Source organism: Squalius cephalus (assembly GCF_949319135.1).
Source record: "Squalius cephalus genome assembly, chromosome: 20".
Taxonomy (NCBI): domain Eukaryota; kingdom Metazoa; phylum Chordata; class Actinopteri; order Cypriniformes; family Leuciscidae; genus Squalius; species Squalius cephalus.
This window is the reverse complement of record NC_137141.1, coordinates 30,523,253-30,541,161: the sequence shown is the minus strand read 5'-3', so window position 1 is coordinate 30,541,161 and position 17,909 is coordinate 30,523,253. Positions and strand designations below refer to the sequence as shown.

At 37.7% G+C, this 17,909-nt stretch overlaps 1 protein-coding gene across 4 annotated transcripts; it reads right to left on the bottom strand.

Annotated features, from left to right (window-relative positions):
* Positions 1-1,824: 1,824 nt before the first annotated feature.
* On the bottom strand, positions 1,825-17,865 carry zfyve28 (zinc finger, FYVE domain containing 28). Of its 4 annotated transcripts, none has more exons than XM_079852461.1 (14): positions 17,511-17,865; positions 14,290-14,430; positions 13,253-13,390; positions 12,863-13,065; positions 12,519-12,608; positions 12,264-12,353; positions 11,997-12,098; positions 9,212-10,651; positions 8,934-9,026; positions 7,333-7,496; positions 7,090-7,206; positions 6,882-6,983; positions 4,205-4,308; positions 1,825-3,047 (listed from the first exon to the last, which is right to left on the bottom strand). In XM_079852461.1, exons 1-14 carry the CDS (start codon positions 17,547-17,549, stop codon positions 2,916-2,918), a joined length of 2,955 nt encoding a protein of 984 aa, XP_079708587.1. In that variant the 5' UTR covers positions 17,550-17,865; the 3' UTR covers positions 1,825-2,915. The 4 variants fall into 4 exon arrangements, with proteins under 4 accessions (XP_079708587.1, XP_079708586.1, XP_079708589.1 ...); XM_079852460.1 differs by having other exon boundaries at positions 8,934-9,029; positions 17,511-17,839; XM_079852463.1 differs by lacking the exon at positions 17,511-17,865 and adding an exon at positions 15,445-15,463 and having other exon boundaries at positions 8,934-9,029.
* Between the last annotated feature and the right edge of the window lie 44 nt (positions 17,866-17,909).

The following is a 17,909-nucleotide window of genomic DNA, read 5'->3' as shown; positions in this document are numbered from 1 at the left end:
TTTGGCTCAGAATCACATGATTTGCAATTGTGAGTTATAAAGTCTGAATTGCGAGAAATGATGAATTGTGAGATAAAAAGTCACGATTATCTTTTTAAATGGTTTATTCCGTGGCGTAAACAAGCTTCCATAGCAATATAAAAGGCAAAACAATCAAGAGGTACTTATTACACCAACCAACTCCACTAGTAGATAATCAAATGACCTTACTTTTAAGAAAACGAGGAATTGCAAAGTCTGGGCAAAATATACCCTGCCATTTCAAATGATCAGAAGGGAAACGTAAATGCCATTTATCAATATAAACCTCTGAATATGTATAAGTGAAAATATCTTGGAACACAAGATTTTAGTTTTGCAGAATTACAGTACGTTTTAAAGCTGTATGTCTGTAGACACTGTTGTGAACATCCAGTAAATGCGGATATGAGGACAGGTTTGAATACGGGAATGATTAGCTTTAACACTCGGTGGTCAAAGGTAATGAGGCAGAAAGAGGTAAAGTATTAACCATCAACCAGCAGAATCAATCTGCCTCAAGTGTCATGTAGCTTATAATATTGCTAGAACTGGTCATACTCAACTCAATGCATGCAAACATATTAGACCTTAACCTTACGAGACACCTTTTGTATGTGGCTGCTTGGGACTTACAATAACAACTTTGGCAAAAAATGTGTTCTGAACTGATTTAAGTGGCAAAATAAATATATGACATGATAAATTATGAAATTCATATTAGTGTCAATCATATTAATTAGTGTTGGAAAACAGTATCTATAAAGTAGCATGTTTAACACTTGTCTAATTAACATCTGAAATCAATGTATGGTTTAAGATAATCATTAATATAAAATGACTTGAGATCATTACACAAAATGAATCAAACATGTCATTGATTGCAAGCTGTAGCCGACTTCAAATGCTCATCTATTTGTCATACAAAGTGCATAATATGTTAGCCAGTAGTGTTTGTCATATCACGCAATTTCAGATAGCATGTTTAGGTCAAAACTGTTTTGCAGCACAATATGGACATGCTCGATATCAGACCAGCTCGACTGCAAACACTGGTGCAGTTTCACACGGCTCCTGCGTAAACTGATAGCAATTACAGATATTGCCTGTTTATAAGAAAATAACCCTCAGTTTGATTTCTGGAGGGAGATAAAGTTATTAAAAGCAGATGTTTTACAGTTAATATTGAGGTGAATATTGAGGTTTCAAAAGCAGTGAGGAAAAAACTAAAGCTTTTTTTTCCTGATCGTATTGAGATCTTAAACCAACACAGCATCTTGATAACAAAAGCTACAGTAGTTCTTTCATTGCTGAACGTCAAAAGGAGGTCAGATATCCAGGTCATATTTCACCCCAATTTCAATTGGACAAAAAAAAAAAAAGGAACCATTTTTGCATAAAGAAAAAAATAAGCATATTTTAGGCTGATTAAAAATGTGATTTTTTCTAAATTAAAATCAGAATACATTTAATTCAGCACAATTATTGTGAATACGTCACAATTTTAAATAATGTATGAATATTTATTTTACAAATCACAATAATGGGAATTGGGCAGGGGGTGCTAAATTATCCTAATATTAACGAAGAAATATTTATGTCAGTATTACTAATCCGCTTCATTTTCTTCAAGTGACAATTACATTTTATGTTTTTCATTTTGCGGTAAAACATAACCCAGACGTCATATTCTTGATAGGTTTCACGAGTTTTGAATATGATTAACTTTCTATAATTGTAAACAAAAAGTAGTGGTTGGTCACATATATATATATATATATATATATATATATATATATATATATATATATATATATATATATATATACTAAAATGAGTTCCTAAAAAAATGTGCAAAGACAAAAGAAAGGCATTTGCATCTGTGTAAGACAGTCATGGTTGACTGATTCGGTAGCGTAGGCATACTGTAACGGGATGGGACCGTGTGAGAGGGGTCAACAGGGATGAGGTAGGGGGTGTAAAGTGTTCTTTTGTACCAGAGGGAAAAGCAGAAAGCTCCTAAACTGCTGTAAAAGGCAATAACTTTACAGAAAAAAAAAAAAAAAAAGAACATCCAAATGTTGCACATTCATTTGCATGAGGAATATGAGAGAATCTTCTCTTTTGAAAGATGCATTAAATCCATCTCAAACTTTCAAGCATATATACACACATCTTTTTTCTTTTTTTTTTTGGCCATTCAACTAAATCCCCAAATATCACTTCTGTTTTACAGAAAGCAGCATTATTTTCAAAACAAAAAAGGGGGGAAAAAACATCTGTGCTATATTGTTCCACAAAAGGTGTCACTGATGGTGCAGTTAGTGTTAGCATTATTGTCTTCATAAGTCACAGTTTGTTATTCTCATATTTATAATGTGCTCACAGTTTACATTCATTCTAGAAACTGAGCCCATAGAACCTCTGGCGCTAATAAAGCCACAATTACTGCCAGACAAAATCCTTGTGTGTGTGTTGTTCGGGTGCACTTCTGTTTCACAGAATAGCCTGTTTGTTCCATGCTTGATTAAAGCAAATTTGTAATTAAGCTCATTATTCAAAAGCAAAGCCCTAAATAAATACTTTGGCTCCCATAGCAATGGGGTACTTCCTTTATGTGCTTGAGTCCTTCGCAACCGTCCATTTGAGTCCTTCTCGCTTTGTTCCCTGGTCAAGGCTTTTTCTTTCGCTTTGAAGTGATTGCATTTAGTGTTCATATATTTACAATTTTAATTTTTTTTGGGACGATGATGTGCATGTCTGTTCTTGCTGAAGTATCAAACCTCAGTAAAACTTCTTGTAGTGTGCTTATGTCTCTGCGTGTATGTGTGTGTGTGTGTGTGTGTGTGTGTGTGTGTGTGTGTGTGTGTGTGTGTGTGAGAGTGTGTACGGTGTGGTCAGATACCAGTTCTGTCGCTGTAGAAAGGCGTCACGTGGAACATGTAGCAGTGAGTGCAAACTCTCACTGGCTTCATCTGACCGTATCTAGGCAACGGGGCTGAGTGTGAAGAGCAGCGGGAACAGAAGATCTGCAATAAATATAAATCATCTTATTTGAGTTTGAATCAGGTTAAATTATTGTTACAAACAATGTTCTTTAAGCTGAAAGCTATAGAGAGCAAGAGTGTGTGTTTAAATTCACAATCTTACATAGATAAACTTAATAACCTGATAGTTATTAAACTGATCATACAGTTTAAGCAGAGGCTGATCTGCATATGTAGAGTTTTTTCCATTATTTCTCTCTGCATGTAAACAAATCTAGTGACTTGTTCAGTGTGGGCTGAGTAAGTTTTGAGATTAAAACTTTCAGAGATCCTAAACATTTCAATTTCAAAACTCCATACTTTTCCAGACTTCTCTGTAGATTTTTCAGACCATATTTACGGTTCATACAGCATTATACTTGTTGGTATATATTTTCTCAGGGTTTTTTTATAGGCGCTTACATGATGAGAAGAAACATAAAGCGCTTACATATAACCTATGTATAACCAGGGCTTGACATAAACACCTGCCAAATGCAGGTGGATTTCAGCAGTGGGATGTAATGCAGTCACTCCTACTAGCCACCTTTGCGGGTTGATATACACACATATTTTTGTCTAAAGTGGTCAAAAATAAAAAAAAATATTATACTGAATACTGAAATATCTGAAACTCTTCCAATGCTCATTTCCCACAGAATAGATACAGGATATCAGCTGCTCTTTCTCGCCCTCTCATCTCTCCGACGGAGAGTTACACACAAACCCGCCTCCCCTCACGCACTGAATTATTCTTATTCAGAGTAGTATTTTTACATTTATTTTCTACATAGCGAGTAACAAAAAAACATAAATAACAAAAACGGTAATGAAATTTTAAACCATAAACCAAATCATCCGGCTCCAAAATGAATCACAACATTACAGACATATATTTTTTTAGAAATTACTATAGATTTTTACATTCATTTCTGCTTGCTTATTTTGCCAATTTATAAATTTAGATTACCTTTGGTAAAATGTAATGCTCACTAAAAAAAAAAAAAAAAATTTATATAAAGTAGTTTATAAGTTCGTAAGTTTATAAGTTCAAAATTGGTATCTCTATGGAGATTTTTTATTTTGTTTTACATTTTTCACATCTGGAGCAGTCTATTGCACTCTATTCTGGCAAGGGTTTGAAGATTGGACTGCTGTACCTTTCCACAGCTCCTGCAGTGATGTTTTCTTCTGATGACTGTAAATGGCGCTTCACAGGCAATGCAGGAATTGCAGGCCTCATCTGGCACCCATTCAGGAGGGTCTGATTTTGAAAGAAGAACAGAGAAAGGGTTGCAAAAAAGGTCTGCAGGTGTTGTAATCAGCGGCTGTTTATCTTCATTACATATCATCATAAAATAAATCAAATAAAAAATTTTTCCTTTTCATTTAGTTTAACTTGTACAAAAATAGCTAAAAAAAAAAAACTGATTAAAAGGTACTAATTACTAAACTCAACAAATGTACAAAATTTAAGTAAAATTAAAATAATATTAGTATCTCAATGATACTACAATAACACAGTTTCAACTTCAATATCAGGCCCTGTTCACCTGGTATTAAAGCTACACTGTGTAACTTTTTTAGTTGATTCTTAGCAAAAAACACTTAGTTCTTTCAAAAATATATGTGCTCATTAATGTATATTTACTTATTTCAAGTAATAAAGTATTCTCTTAAGTTTATAATCTGCCATTGAAAGTACATACGGGTGAGGGGTTCGAATGCCAGTCGCCATGTTGCCCCTCCATCTTACATTTTACATTTACATTTTACATTTATTAATTTAGCTGACGCTTTTATCCAAAGCGACTTACAATTGCTAATTATGTCAGAGGTCGCACGCCTCTGGAGCAACTAGGGGTTAAGTGTCTTGCTCAGGGACACATTGGTGTCTCACAGTGGATTCGAACCCTGGTCTCTCACACCAAAGGCATGTGTCTTATCCACTGCGCCACACCACCCCTGAAACCACCATCTTGAAACTACATTAGCCAAAGAGGGACATGCCTGTAAATTCAAGCTTCGCCTTTTGCGTTTTTCACTCAGTGACACCGTGACGAATGCGAGGGGGAGATTACTCGCGAGCTCGCGAGTGCCGGCAGATTTGAAAGATAGTGTGTGTGTGTGTGTGTGTGTGTGTGTGTGTGTGTGTGTGTGTGTGTGTGTGTGTGCGTACTCACATTTGAAAGAGAGAATTAAAAAAAACGTCAACGCGACAGACAAATCAGCAAGACCATAGTCAATATTGGAGTAACTTTTCCCAGATGGAAAGAGCTCATGAGGAGAAAAGATTTTAAAACGGATGCCGAGGTTGCCTGCTTTCTTCTCGACAGGTAATTCAGCCTGTTGTAATTCATTTGTGTAAATTCGAAGTTTTTATAGTTGCTTGTCTAACCATAGCATGGTTGTGCATAACGCCAGAACGACCTCTAGTATAACTTCATCTCTTTGCGTCAATGGTGAAAAAGTATTGTTTACCTTGTAACATAAATCTGTGCTGCGACGGATCACAGGTGATGAATAGTTTTAAAGGCGCAATTTTTTAAGCTATATAAAAAAAGGACACTGTAAATTTTAGTTATTTTTAATTGCTTTTACTTTGTACACATTGTAACGTTAGCCTAATCTGATTATGCTGGGATAGCCGATTCCAAGGGTGACGTTTACCTCCTGACATCTGTCCTGTAGTTTTATTCATTTTAGACGTATTGTTTATTATTGTCATGGACGAAGTCGATAACTGGAAGCCATGTTAATCTTGGAATAATACGGCCACCGTAGGAGTTAAAACGCCCTCGGAATTGAGAGGAACAGAAACAAATATTCACTGGGTAGTCATATATAATTTCACCGCTAGATGGGGGTAAAAATCACACAGTGTAGCTTTAAGATGCGTTTTGGTCGATCAGATCACAAGTGGACGACGCTAAATACAGGTGTAAACGGCGTCTATGCTAATTTGAGCTTGTCCAATTTCAACCACTTCTAGAGGTAGTTGAAAAACACATTCAACTTCGAACAATCTTCCACTTGTAGAAATCAGAACAGAAGTGGGCAAAAAAAAAAAAAAAAAAAAAAAGACACCAAGTGTGCCTCCCTCATCTACTTACTATCTAATCGACCAAAACGCATCTTAAGACCAGGTGTAAACAGGGCCGGATTTCGATGATACTCTTGTTTAAAATCCCTAGAATGTCATTGTGTGGTCCAACATTAGGATTTTTCCTCACAAAAATGACTGGAATAGTCAAACATGTTAACCTGAAGTCCACATACTTTGGCCAAATAGCATATCTTAAAACCTTCTGATAAAAATCTTTGTATATGGAGCAAGCCTATGATGGTTTAAAATGTTGTCTAGACGGCAGCTCACTGGGGCTGAATCACAAATATGCCAACTTCCCTACAAAATCAAGTAGGCCAAAAAAGTATGTGAAAAGAGTAGTATGTCCAAATTCACAGCTTCATAAAACAGAAGGCAGAAAGCGGATGACCTACTACTTCCGGCGAGAATCTGAAACGTGCAAACAAAAGATTCTTTACTATCCCGTAAAGGACACGGGAGAGGATTTGTAAATGGTGGGTGAGTGACACAACTCTCGTATTATGTCACATGCCAGTGCCAACATGGTGGATGTAGTACGTCCACATTGCATTGAAACTTCACATATTCATATTAACAGAACATACTTTTTTAACAGTCACAAAGTAAGTACTTCAGTAGTTCAAAAGAAGTACCTACTCAAAGTATGCAATTTTAGTTGCATCCTAGGTTTTGAATCGTGAACATATTCTCTTCATATTGTGAGCATATAGGTGTCGTACTGAACTAACCTTCAAACTGTCCCTCTCGGGCTTTGGCAGCGAGCTCTGATGAAGAGATCGTCTCTTGACAGAGAGCACAATCTTCCAGAACTGCACTGCCCAGACACGGACCTGAGGTGCATATCAAACAGCACATTAAACTAATGATGTCGGGCATCCAATGATGAAAACATGCTGTTATAGTTTCCAATATCTTTCAGAAGCGTGCCTCACTCACCTTTCTTGGGATTCTCATTGTCCCCTTGGTCAGCTTTTGTAGCCATGACCTCAAACAGAGTCTTTAAGATGCTTCGCAGGTCACTGGCATAATTTGTTTGCAACTGATCAGCCACACCTTCAGATATTTGAAAACAAGACATTGAATATTCTTTACCATTCAAACATGGCTTTTACCAGTTCATGTCACAAAAGCTTCACAGGCTTCAAATCCATGTTAATTCAATGTTATTAGGTAACCCACCTGATATGCAGACAAATAGACGATGGATGAGGTCACTACTGCTATGGAAACGTGAGCGAATTTTGTTGTGAGCTGCAAGTTTGGCAGCTTGCAAAGCCACTTGAATCTCCTGGTGATCCAGATCCTCAGACATGTCCGAGCTGGTTGTCAGGCTAGTGACAGGGCTGAAAGGGAAGAATATTAGATTTAAAATGAACAATCATCATCATAATAATAATTATAAAACATAATAAAAATAAAACTCTTCTAAAATATAATTTATAACAGTGATTTAAAATAAAAAGTGTCAATGAAGTATGACTAATGGGTCGAAACTGGGTCGAGATTGCTGGCCTTCCGCAAGGGAGAAATTCACATAATCAAGTTAATCCAGAAAGTGTGATCCTATGGCTGAGGGAACACTGTGGGTTTTGTGTAATACCTTGCTGGAATCACAGAGCAAGTTTTAGGACTTTTCACATAGGCATTAAAATAAATATCTCTTTAAAAAAAAATAAAAAAAAAATAAAAAAAAAATAAACATTTTCCACTGCAAAAGTGGTGCTTGTCAAGGTGTTATGTGATTGCTAGGGTGGTAGCCAGGGCATTGCTATATGCAACAACATATTCTGAGAGGTTGTTCAAAGCATTGTCACGTCATTACAAAGGGTGGTTGGGTGGCTGACAAAAATAGTCACAAGAACACACTGCTAGAGTCCCCAATGTCTCCAAAGCAACTTACACTGCATTCATTAAATTTAATCAGTTCTAGCATTTCCTGAGAAATGAACCCAGCACCTTCGCATTTCTAACATCATACTCTATGCCTAGGGTAAATGGCAGTGATGTGAGCAATTAAAACTTTACTGTGTTTGTTTGAACATCTCAGCCAGCACCACTGACTTAACCATTGGCTTTTGGGAGGGAGTACCAATGACGAAAGGAGTGAGTGTTTAAAAACCTGTTTGACAAAACCAAAATTACACACTTATTTTCCTTAGCTAGTACCACTACAAAAACTAAACATAAACTACAGAGTGCTTCAGGAATGAGTCCTAAAACCCAGAATTAAGGTGGCATTTTAGCACTTCCGTTCCATCGTCATTTTTTAAATGTTTTTTGGTTAAATGCCACTGTTGAAACAAGCCTCCTTCCCTACAAAACACAAGCCCAAGACTGTTTATACATATAATTTTTATACATTTAAAAATTACGTCTTGATAGGTAGTTGCTCACAAGTGGCTAGAGAGATTGTCGTGGACATTAAACGTCATCACACCAAACAGGAAAATTAATCTACCAACTAGTCTGCTTTTACAGCCTTGTGCTCTTTGAACATGAACTTCAATGAACTTCCCAACTTGTTATTTTTTTTTATTTTTATTTTTTTAGTTGTTAGAAGCTTAGTGGTGGTGAAGTTGAAGTCTTGCAACATAACTTTCGCTTTTTACTTCTAGTGATTGAAATTTTAACTTTAAGACCTTAAGATTCACGAACCCTGTGTTCACATGTGAAGATTATTGCTAACTTCAGGGTCGGCCTATGAAAATTCATCATCCCTGCAGCACTCTATAGCAACAGTGCTGACATATTCCACCATTGCCCATCAGATTAAAGTTTACCTGGGTGTGTACGAACTTGACAAACTGCATGTAGTGACAGAAACACCATCAATGTCACTGCTGGGGACAGAACTGAGGGGGGACTCCAGAGAACTGCTGCGGACCATTTTGAAAAACATGTGGGGAAGGGGGGGCAACAGATGAAAATAAAATATGAGAACTGAAAAGAATGGCAACCTTCATAATGAAATCAACTCAAAACAAGGTAACAAACAAAACATTTTCAAAATAGGCAAATCAGGAAAACCTTAAAGCATGCTCGACACAAATAAACAAACCTAGACATCTTTCTGTTATCTTCTTTGGACTGTTTTCCAAAACCTTCCAATTTCCCTTTTACTGTAGTGTTAGTCTGTGTCCGGCATCCCGTGTCCTGATGGGTGCAACTAGGTCCTCCCTCCCCTTGTCCCGAGCCTCTATCCTGAGCAAGAAGAACCCCTGAGGTGCATTTCTCACAGCAGGAATAGTGGGTACAGTCCTGACTGCCCTCCTCATCTCTCGCTTGGTTCTGCAGGGAACAGTGCGGTACAGAAGGGGTGAGGTGGCCCTGTGAAGGGGGCAGGGTGAGCGGTAAATGTCCATTTCCCTTCCCTGGGCTGGCAGCAGCTACTGCCGATTTGATGACAGAGCTTGTGATGGTGAGCTTGTGCTTATCAAATCCCAGTGCCATGCCCCGGCCAGCAGGATCCATGGCATCCTCGTGGTTGTCGACGCATCCGCCAGCACAGCACACACAGGAATTAAGCAGGCACTGAGTGGCAACTAAAGCCCCACCCTCACCGGGTTCAGAAGCATCGGCTGAATGTGGCAAGACAACGGCCAAGTCGGTCAAGCTTGGGGAATGAGGGTTAAAAATAACAGTGGCGGAAAGCTTCATTCCACCGGTACGATTGGCGATTTCCTCCGCAGTCTGTACACTATCTTCCTCCTGTAACCCTTCCCAGCCATTCACCATGGGCGACCTGTCGGAGTTCCCCAAGGACTCGTCCGATTGGCTCAGTTTGCGCTGACATTCCAGATTGGTGGAGTTGCTTGATTGGCAGATTGTCAACCAACCATTACATGATGAGTCAGTCAACGGGGTGGGTCTACTGTGGTCAGGGGATCTGAGGCATATGGTAGGAAGGGGAAGTTGTCCGGGACACAGTTCACTAGTTATACCAGACTCCAGGTCGTCCATAAAGAAAACTCTATCGTCATCATGGTAGGACCCCGGGGCTCTCCGCGGAGATGCCTGCTGGCTGGAGGTGGCACTGGAACCGTCGAGGCTACTTCCTCTGTAGGGTCGAGGCTGGCGGGCTGGGGACTGACTCTGACTTGGAGGGGAAAGAAGCGTAGACATTTCGTCCCCCACTTGATGCACCATCATATTAAGTTGCTCAATCTCTTCTTCATCATACTGCATGGAGCAAGCCAAGTCTACATCTGTGGCCTCCTCTTCCTCACTCTCGCTGGAGGTCTCGGGCCGCCCCATCTTCTCCTCATTGTCCTTCCATACAGAATCTTCTTCCTGGGCTACACAAAGTGTGAGATCCACCACCTCCTCAATTCTGTCGTCCTTTTCCAGTGTCTCTAGATGGCTCTCAGGACCGGTGGAAGCGGCTGGGTCATTGGTTGATGGTATGCTGGAACCTACAGGGAAATCTCCATCCTGGGAGATGCAGAGGCTACGCTCCAGCGTCATGAGCTCTTCTTCTGTTAGAGTCTGCAGCAGATCCCTGATGTGAAGAACAATTATATGATTCAGAAACCAGCCATGTTCTTCAGTTGCTACATAAAAAGTTAATATGGTTTAAATTTTAAAATCTCATTGCTGCAATTAAAAAGTTATCTACTCAACTACCATAAAGACTGTAGGCAAGGTAATTCGTTTTTTTTCTGAGATTCAATCGTTTTCCACATGAGTAAGCATATTCAGAGCTATTCTAGGGCATGACCGTGTGAGTGTTTCACTCGCTTTGGCGACCAAAAATAGATGTGGATGTGTGCGAACTGTAAAATGCATTTAGATGTGTGCAAATAAAAAAGCCCCCTTAGGTCCTTAAGCAACTAAAAAAATCAGTTTCATGAAATGTAAAAAGCCTTATATATCTTAAATTATATAATAAAACATCTTAATGATCACCTTAAGAAGTCTTAAATTTAGGAAAGAAAAAAATCATTACATTAGATTGTGGCCTGTGATGCGATTAAACTTCAAAAAGATGTGCTTTCATTACACACATGTAAGCGCTGCATGTTCAAAGTGAAAACGTGGCGCTTCTTTCTTGCTCGTTCAACAGGCTTGTGGTTTCAGACAATTATACCAAACAATTGCTTATGATCTACTGCTGATGAATTATGACAGTGTTTACTTTATGAGGCTTATAATGTAATATGCGATGTAGATTGTTGTAAGAGTGCAAATTTTATCTCAATCATCTTTTTGAATAAGCAGGCAGCAATAGTAAAGCACTTAAATTTCATTATAGTTATAAAGACACATTTAATTCTCACAGAAATAAATTCAATTGTATTCATGTTATGGCTGACAACCAATACAAAGGCAGATTTTATAAATCTATAGTAGACTCTTGCATGTTTGAATTTAAAAAAAACAAAAAAAACATCATAGGTGAATGGTGCAACAAAAAAAGGTGACCCATTATAAGCGGTGATACTGTGACTGGATGTGGCATGGCTCGACTCAACGAGACACCGACAGTTAATTAATGCAGTTCGATTTCTGACATACTCCACGCACTTACGCTGCTTCAGACAACAGTACAAATGGAGGGTTTGGTTTTAACAGCCTCAAGATGTTGCGGTGTGGTGTAGACATCGAGTACAAATATCAACTAATCAAATAAAAATAAATAAAATCTAACAAAAATAAAATAAAATAAAATAAAAAAACTGAAGAAAAATGTCAAACAAAAAAGTAATCCAGCTAAACCAATGCAGGCACAGTTGAATGCAAATGTATAAAGCCTTACCATAAAAAACCTGAAAAACAAGCTATATCTGCATCAGATGACCCAATCAGAGGCGTCCATGACTAACTATTGTGAACACAAACTGTACCTTATTTTTCTCAGCAAAGTACGGAAGGGCCGGAAGAGTTCAGACATGTCCTCTGGTTTGCGGTCGAGGTTAAGAGGCCCTTCAGAGTAGATAACAAGGCCACTAATAAGAGATAACATGACACATGATACCATTACCAGGTGAGTAAACGTATATATGAAAGAAAAGAGGATGACCCATACAGTGTGAGGAAAATTAATACTTAAAGAGGGATTTGGAGGTGGTTGACATGAAGAAAACACATAATTACAATGACATATCACTTACCAGACAATGGCAAGTCTAGGAATTGTAAACATAAGAGCTGGTTCGTAGTCGTCAATCATGTCTTGTGTAAGATAATCAAGCTTCAGGGCCCTTGAGATTGGAAAACATTAATACTGTATATATGAATATAATTACTATTAATAACAATATATATAATACACATTTAATTAATGTGTCTCCTTTCTTTTAAACTGATAATGCAATGCATCATGATGAGTATTATATTGCGAGGTAGTTCAAGACCTGAATATTCACCTCTCAACGGTCTCACAGAAGAGCACAATCACCTCCTGCTGGATGTAATACTCTTTCGGGGACTTCACAGGCACCATGGCTGACACGTAGCTACAACAGGAAACAGACAGATCCAAGATAAGATTACATTACTTTCACCTTTTGTAATAATACTTTTAATTGGCTGCTGAAGTGACATGTTTGCAAAGCTAACCTGCTTGTGTATGATAACATTAGTACCAATAAAGATACCTTGTAATGATTTATGAACTGTCCAAAAGCATAAATGCAGTCTAGTCATCCTCATAAATATATCATCATAAGTGGATGCAAAAATCAAAACAGCTGTGCATATTTTAAGGTACCTGAGCTCAAACTCAGCGAAGAGGCCGTCAAACTGACGTAACGCTTCCTTCATGCGGTCAGTGTAGTTGTTGAGATCTCGTAGCGCTTGGTCTCGGGTGATGTTGCGTACTTCCTCCAGGCTACGGGTGAGGTCTTTAGCCAGAGGTCTCATGGCCATGCTCTCGATTTCCCGATTCATGATGATCGATCCTGCTGCCAGGCACTGGAGAGAGGAGTGATAATAAAGTCTCTGCTTCTAATGGGTTACGCCGCCCTGATTCATGGCCACAAGTGACAGCTATGATACACTGATGTTCTGAAGTTCTTTATATTCATGTTCTTTTGAAAGTTAATAAGAAAGATCTCTAGGGAAGATCTCGTTCTGAAGGAAAGCAGTTAGTGTGCACTACCTCTGCCCCAAACCACAGCTGCCCGGCAAGGTTGTCATGGCGGATCTCTTCTGGGAACTTCACACAGAAGTCTCTGTTGGCTCGGTCTTCAGGTATGCATTCATCCATAATTTGATTTATGATGTTTAACACATTGTCCTACACATTTATTGACAAGATACACAACATGCAGGGTTAGAACATTCACTTAAAGGGTTTAAGGGAGATTATAATTTCAATGTTTCTACTTTTCCAAGAAGATTTCAGTCATGGGATTACTGGATAAGGATTTTTAAGAAAATCATTAGAGACTGCACTCACAAACTGAGAATAACTAAAACATTATTTTATATAGATTCACTATAAAAATTCCCATGATTTGTTTTCAATTTTCATACTTTACCAGGAAATAATGATTTTAAAATTCCCTGACAATCCTGGGTTTTCTATGACTGAGGAAATCCTGCAAATTGTTTCAAGGTATTTATAGGAAAATTAATTCCACTATCCACCACAATTCAAAAGTTTGGGGTCAGTAAGATTTTATTAAAATTATAAATAATAAAAAACTAAAGGAATGGATAATTTTCTTCAGCAAGGATGCCTTAAATTGATTAAAAGTGACAGTGAATACTTCCATTTCCTATTCGTCAAAGAATCCTGAAATAAATGTCACAGTTTCCACAAAAATATTAAGCAACACAACCGTTTTAATATTGATATTGATAAGAAATGTTCAAATCAGCATATTAGAATGATTTCTGAAGGATCATGTGACACTGAAGACTGGAGTAATGATGCTGAAAATTCAGCTTTTCAACATTTTAAAATATAATAAAAAAGAACATTTGTAATTGTAATCATTTTTAATAATATTACTGTTTTTTACTGTATTTTTTGATCAAATAAATGCAGCCTTGGTGAGCATAAGAGACTTCTTATCTTCCTTGCAACTTGTCATTGCAAGAAAAGTGAGGAAAAAGACTGGATGGACTGGAAAACAAACACTTGATCAAACTGTCCAAACAAGACTACGCTCTGCACTGTGAGTGATTAACCTGGCAGGAGCGGAACTGGTTGACCAGCAGGGTACACCTCTGAGGGTCCTTTCTGCCGTCCAGACTGTCCAGCTCAGTGGCCACCTGGTTGAGCTCTTCATCTGCATAGTAGAACTGGGCCAGCAGCTGCGGATCTGACCTCTGTATGAAGAAAGAAAGCAAATGTAAACAGATGGTCTGAATGATCTAATCAAGTACCAGATGATCAAACAAACTGGTGCTAAAGTAAGCAAGTATCAGAGTCCAGCAGTATGGTGTGTTTCTGGCACTGTGTGTAAAAACATTTTTTAAAGACGCATATCTTGCAACAACAGCCATTCCCACACACACCAGAAGAGCATGTAATGTAACGATAGATGTCAGCACTGGATTAAAGAGCACTGATGAGGATTTAGACCTTTGGACCCCTTCTGCTCCATTGGGCACTCAACAGAAAACATTCTCTTGCATCATAGACTGGACAGTGAAGGTGTATCTCAAAGAATTGGGATTTGAAAACAATTTTTGATGGAGAATATATATATATTAGTTTTAGTATTAACACACACTCCTATCAAAAACAGAATATGGCGACAATATGTCATAGTTTTTCTTATCAAAAGGGCTATTTTCATGGAATATTATATATATATATATATATATATATATATATATATATATATATATATATATATATATATATATATATATATATATATATTAGTGCTGTCAAATTGATTAAACGCATTTATACATGTATATTAATTAATATTTAGCATTAACCAGAAAATAAAACTCTTGAGATTTAAAATCTCTTTTACAAGAGGGTCCTGGCCAAGACAGGCAGCGACTTAATGAAAGAAGAAAAAAAAAAAACACATTTAAAAATAAAACACCTAATTAATTTAGTGTTGCTAGTCAAGAGTTGATATGATGATCTGGTCTTTAAATATAGCTCGGTCTCTATTTCAATGCTGCTAGTCTTTGCTTTTTTGTTGTTGTATCATAGTATTTTGTATTGTAAAAGCCCACAATTCTCCAAGCTGAATACTTTATCATTCATAACCATATCGCAAGCTGTGCGAGATGATTTATACACCCAAGTTTTGTTCAATCCCTTAACTGTAAACAGAAAGATTAATAATAGCAAAGTTTGCCTTAGCAAGCATAACTAACATGTAAAATGTAGCCTATGTAAAGTTGAGTGTTATCTGCACGTCGTGATTTGGAGTGTTTCCCAATTTGGGACATCTATGTTTCCTGGACTGTGGCTGTTTGTAATCTGCACATGAATTTGCCTGGGATGTGGCACGTGGCTGGAACATGAACCAGAGCTGAGGATAAGCTGATTTGAACCGGTCAGCCGCCCTATGATGCCCACGCAGGTGCAATCAAACCACTAGAGAGAGACTCCCAAATCACCATAGAATAACTAAGCGCTGCATAGGGAACTAAAAGATGAGGAAGGCCTATACAAATATATAAGGAAACAATATTGTTTAACTTTGTGTGACAATTTTGGTTGTGCATTTCAACAGACTTCAAAGTGATGAAAATGTCTGTACAGTGCAGTTATAAAATTACAACAACACTAAAAAAAAATAAGAGACAGAAACACACTTTTCTAAGCATCATCCAAACATCTCGAATATTTGAAGAACAATCTTTTCTATTTTACTGATTCTGTACACGTACAATCCATTAATTTCTGATACCTTAGTTCACTCCCAATGACAACAACAGGCATGTTTGCGAAGAATGAATCCAAGTGAGTCACATTCAGAGGAAGAACTGCACCCATGGGCCAATGCTTCTTCGACAATGAGTGTTTGTACATCTCGAGGGGTGGCCCAGGTTTAATTCCAACAGAACACTTTACTGCTCTAACATCCTGTTGTAAGATTAATACGATTTTTAAGACACACGTTCCCAAAAATGTATTAGACTAAAAAGTGACCCTAATCTCTCATAGAAACTGGATAAAAACCGGTTGACAACAAACCTGACACAATTGCATTAGTTGCCAAGGTGTGGATTGCAAGAGTATTTCATAGCTAAAGCCATTGTGAGCTGTGGTGAAATGTGGTTTTTTGATGTGTAAAATACAAATTTGTGACAGCAACAAAGTTTGGGGCCACACAAAGGGCCATTAAACCTCAGCAAAGGCAATGACCTATAGACTTATAGACCTTATGCTCCAGAGAAACAAGCGTGCAGCAATCTTTCGAATTTTGACTTTGAACTTTTGTTTTTGCGGTAGCTCTGTATAATTCTATAGCATCTCTGTCGAAGAGTTATTAGCTGGTGAAGTGGATTTACTTACCGTAGAGTTAATGAAAGTAGGCATGAGCATTGAAATGTTTGAAGCGGATGTCAGTAGACTAGGACGATTTTAAGATGAGCTGTTCATTCGTAAATCCGTACGATCTTACCTTCATGTTGTGGAAATACAAATCAGAAGACCACAATGTACAGAAATATATCTCATCCAATCTAATCGTATTGATATATGTTTTCAGGGTTATTGCTGTCAGCTAAAAAACATTTACATGAATTGAAATAAAGTTTAAATAAAATTAAAATATGAGATGAAATGCAAACTAAAATGAGAAATGTTGCTTTGCAATGTACAGAAATATATCTCATCCAATCTAATCGTATTAATATATGTTTTCCGGGTTATTTCTCGCTGTCAACTACAAAACATTTACATTAATTGAAGTAAAGTTTGAATAAAATAAAAATACTAGATGAAAAACAAACTAAAATGAGAAATGTTGCTTTGTCAACCAACTGAAATAAGTTGAAGTCGAAGCACTAAAATTACTAACGGAAAATTAATAAAAAACAATAATATAAATATAATATTTTAAAGCAAATGCTAATAAACCAACTGAGAACATGATGACTTTGTCCCTTCATTATGAATGGACAAAGTCATCTGAATGAATAATAAAGGGTTGTGATTCAGAACGACCAGAAAATCATACCTAGAAATATTGGCATATGATAATACCCCAAAAAGCTGTCAAGGTAGGCAGATCACATCATGTGATGCTAACAAGATATTTATGTAGACATCTTGCATTATACGACGCCCCAAAATGCTGTCTAGGTAGGCTGCCCACATCATATGATGCCCCAAATACTGCCTAAGTAGACTCGCTAGGTTTAAAAACACATTCACTTAATAATAAAGCTATTTGATGAGTATTTATTAATTGAACTGATGGCAAGCTTACCTTTGGCTTATAAAGCCACTTTCGGAACCGATTCATCATTGGTCACCTCGCCAGTTTAGCGACAGCTCCGTACCAAACCCGAACCGGACCTTTAAACCCGAACACAAACACACAGCTAGCGAGCTAAGCTAGCGCCTGCTCTTCAACAATGCCGTGCTGACAGTGTTGAGTAGAAGCCCAAAAAACAGACACGGACAGTGTACATCCACTATTAATTAATCGCGGGCACGGACTCTGCCCTTATTTCCAGCAGTCGAGCGGTTGTCTTTGTCCCCAAACACACAGGCTGCTCATGACTAAGCTTTTGAGCTCGAGCTCAATCTGACTACGGAAGTTGCGCTCGCGCTGCTTGACTGATTACACTCGGGTTGCCAAACAATCCTCTTTTTTATTCCTAAA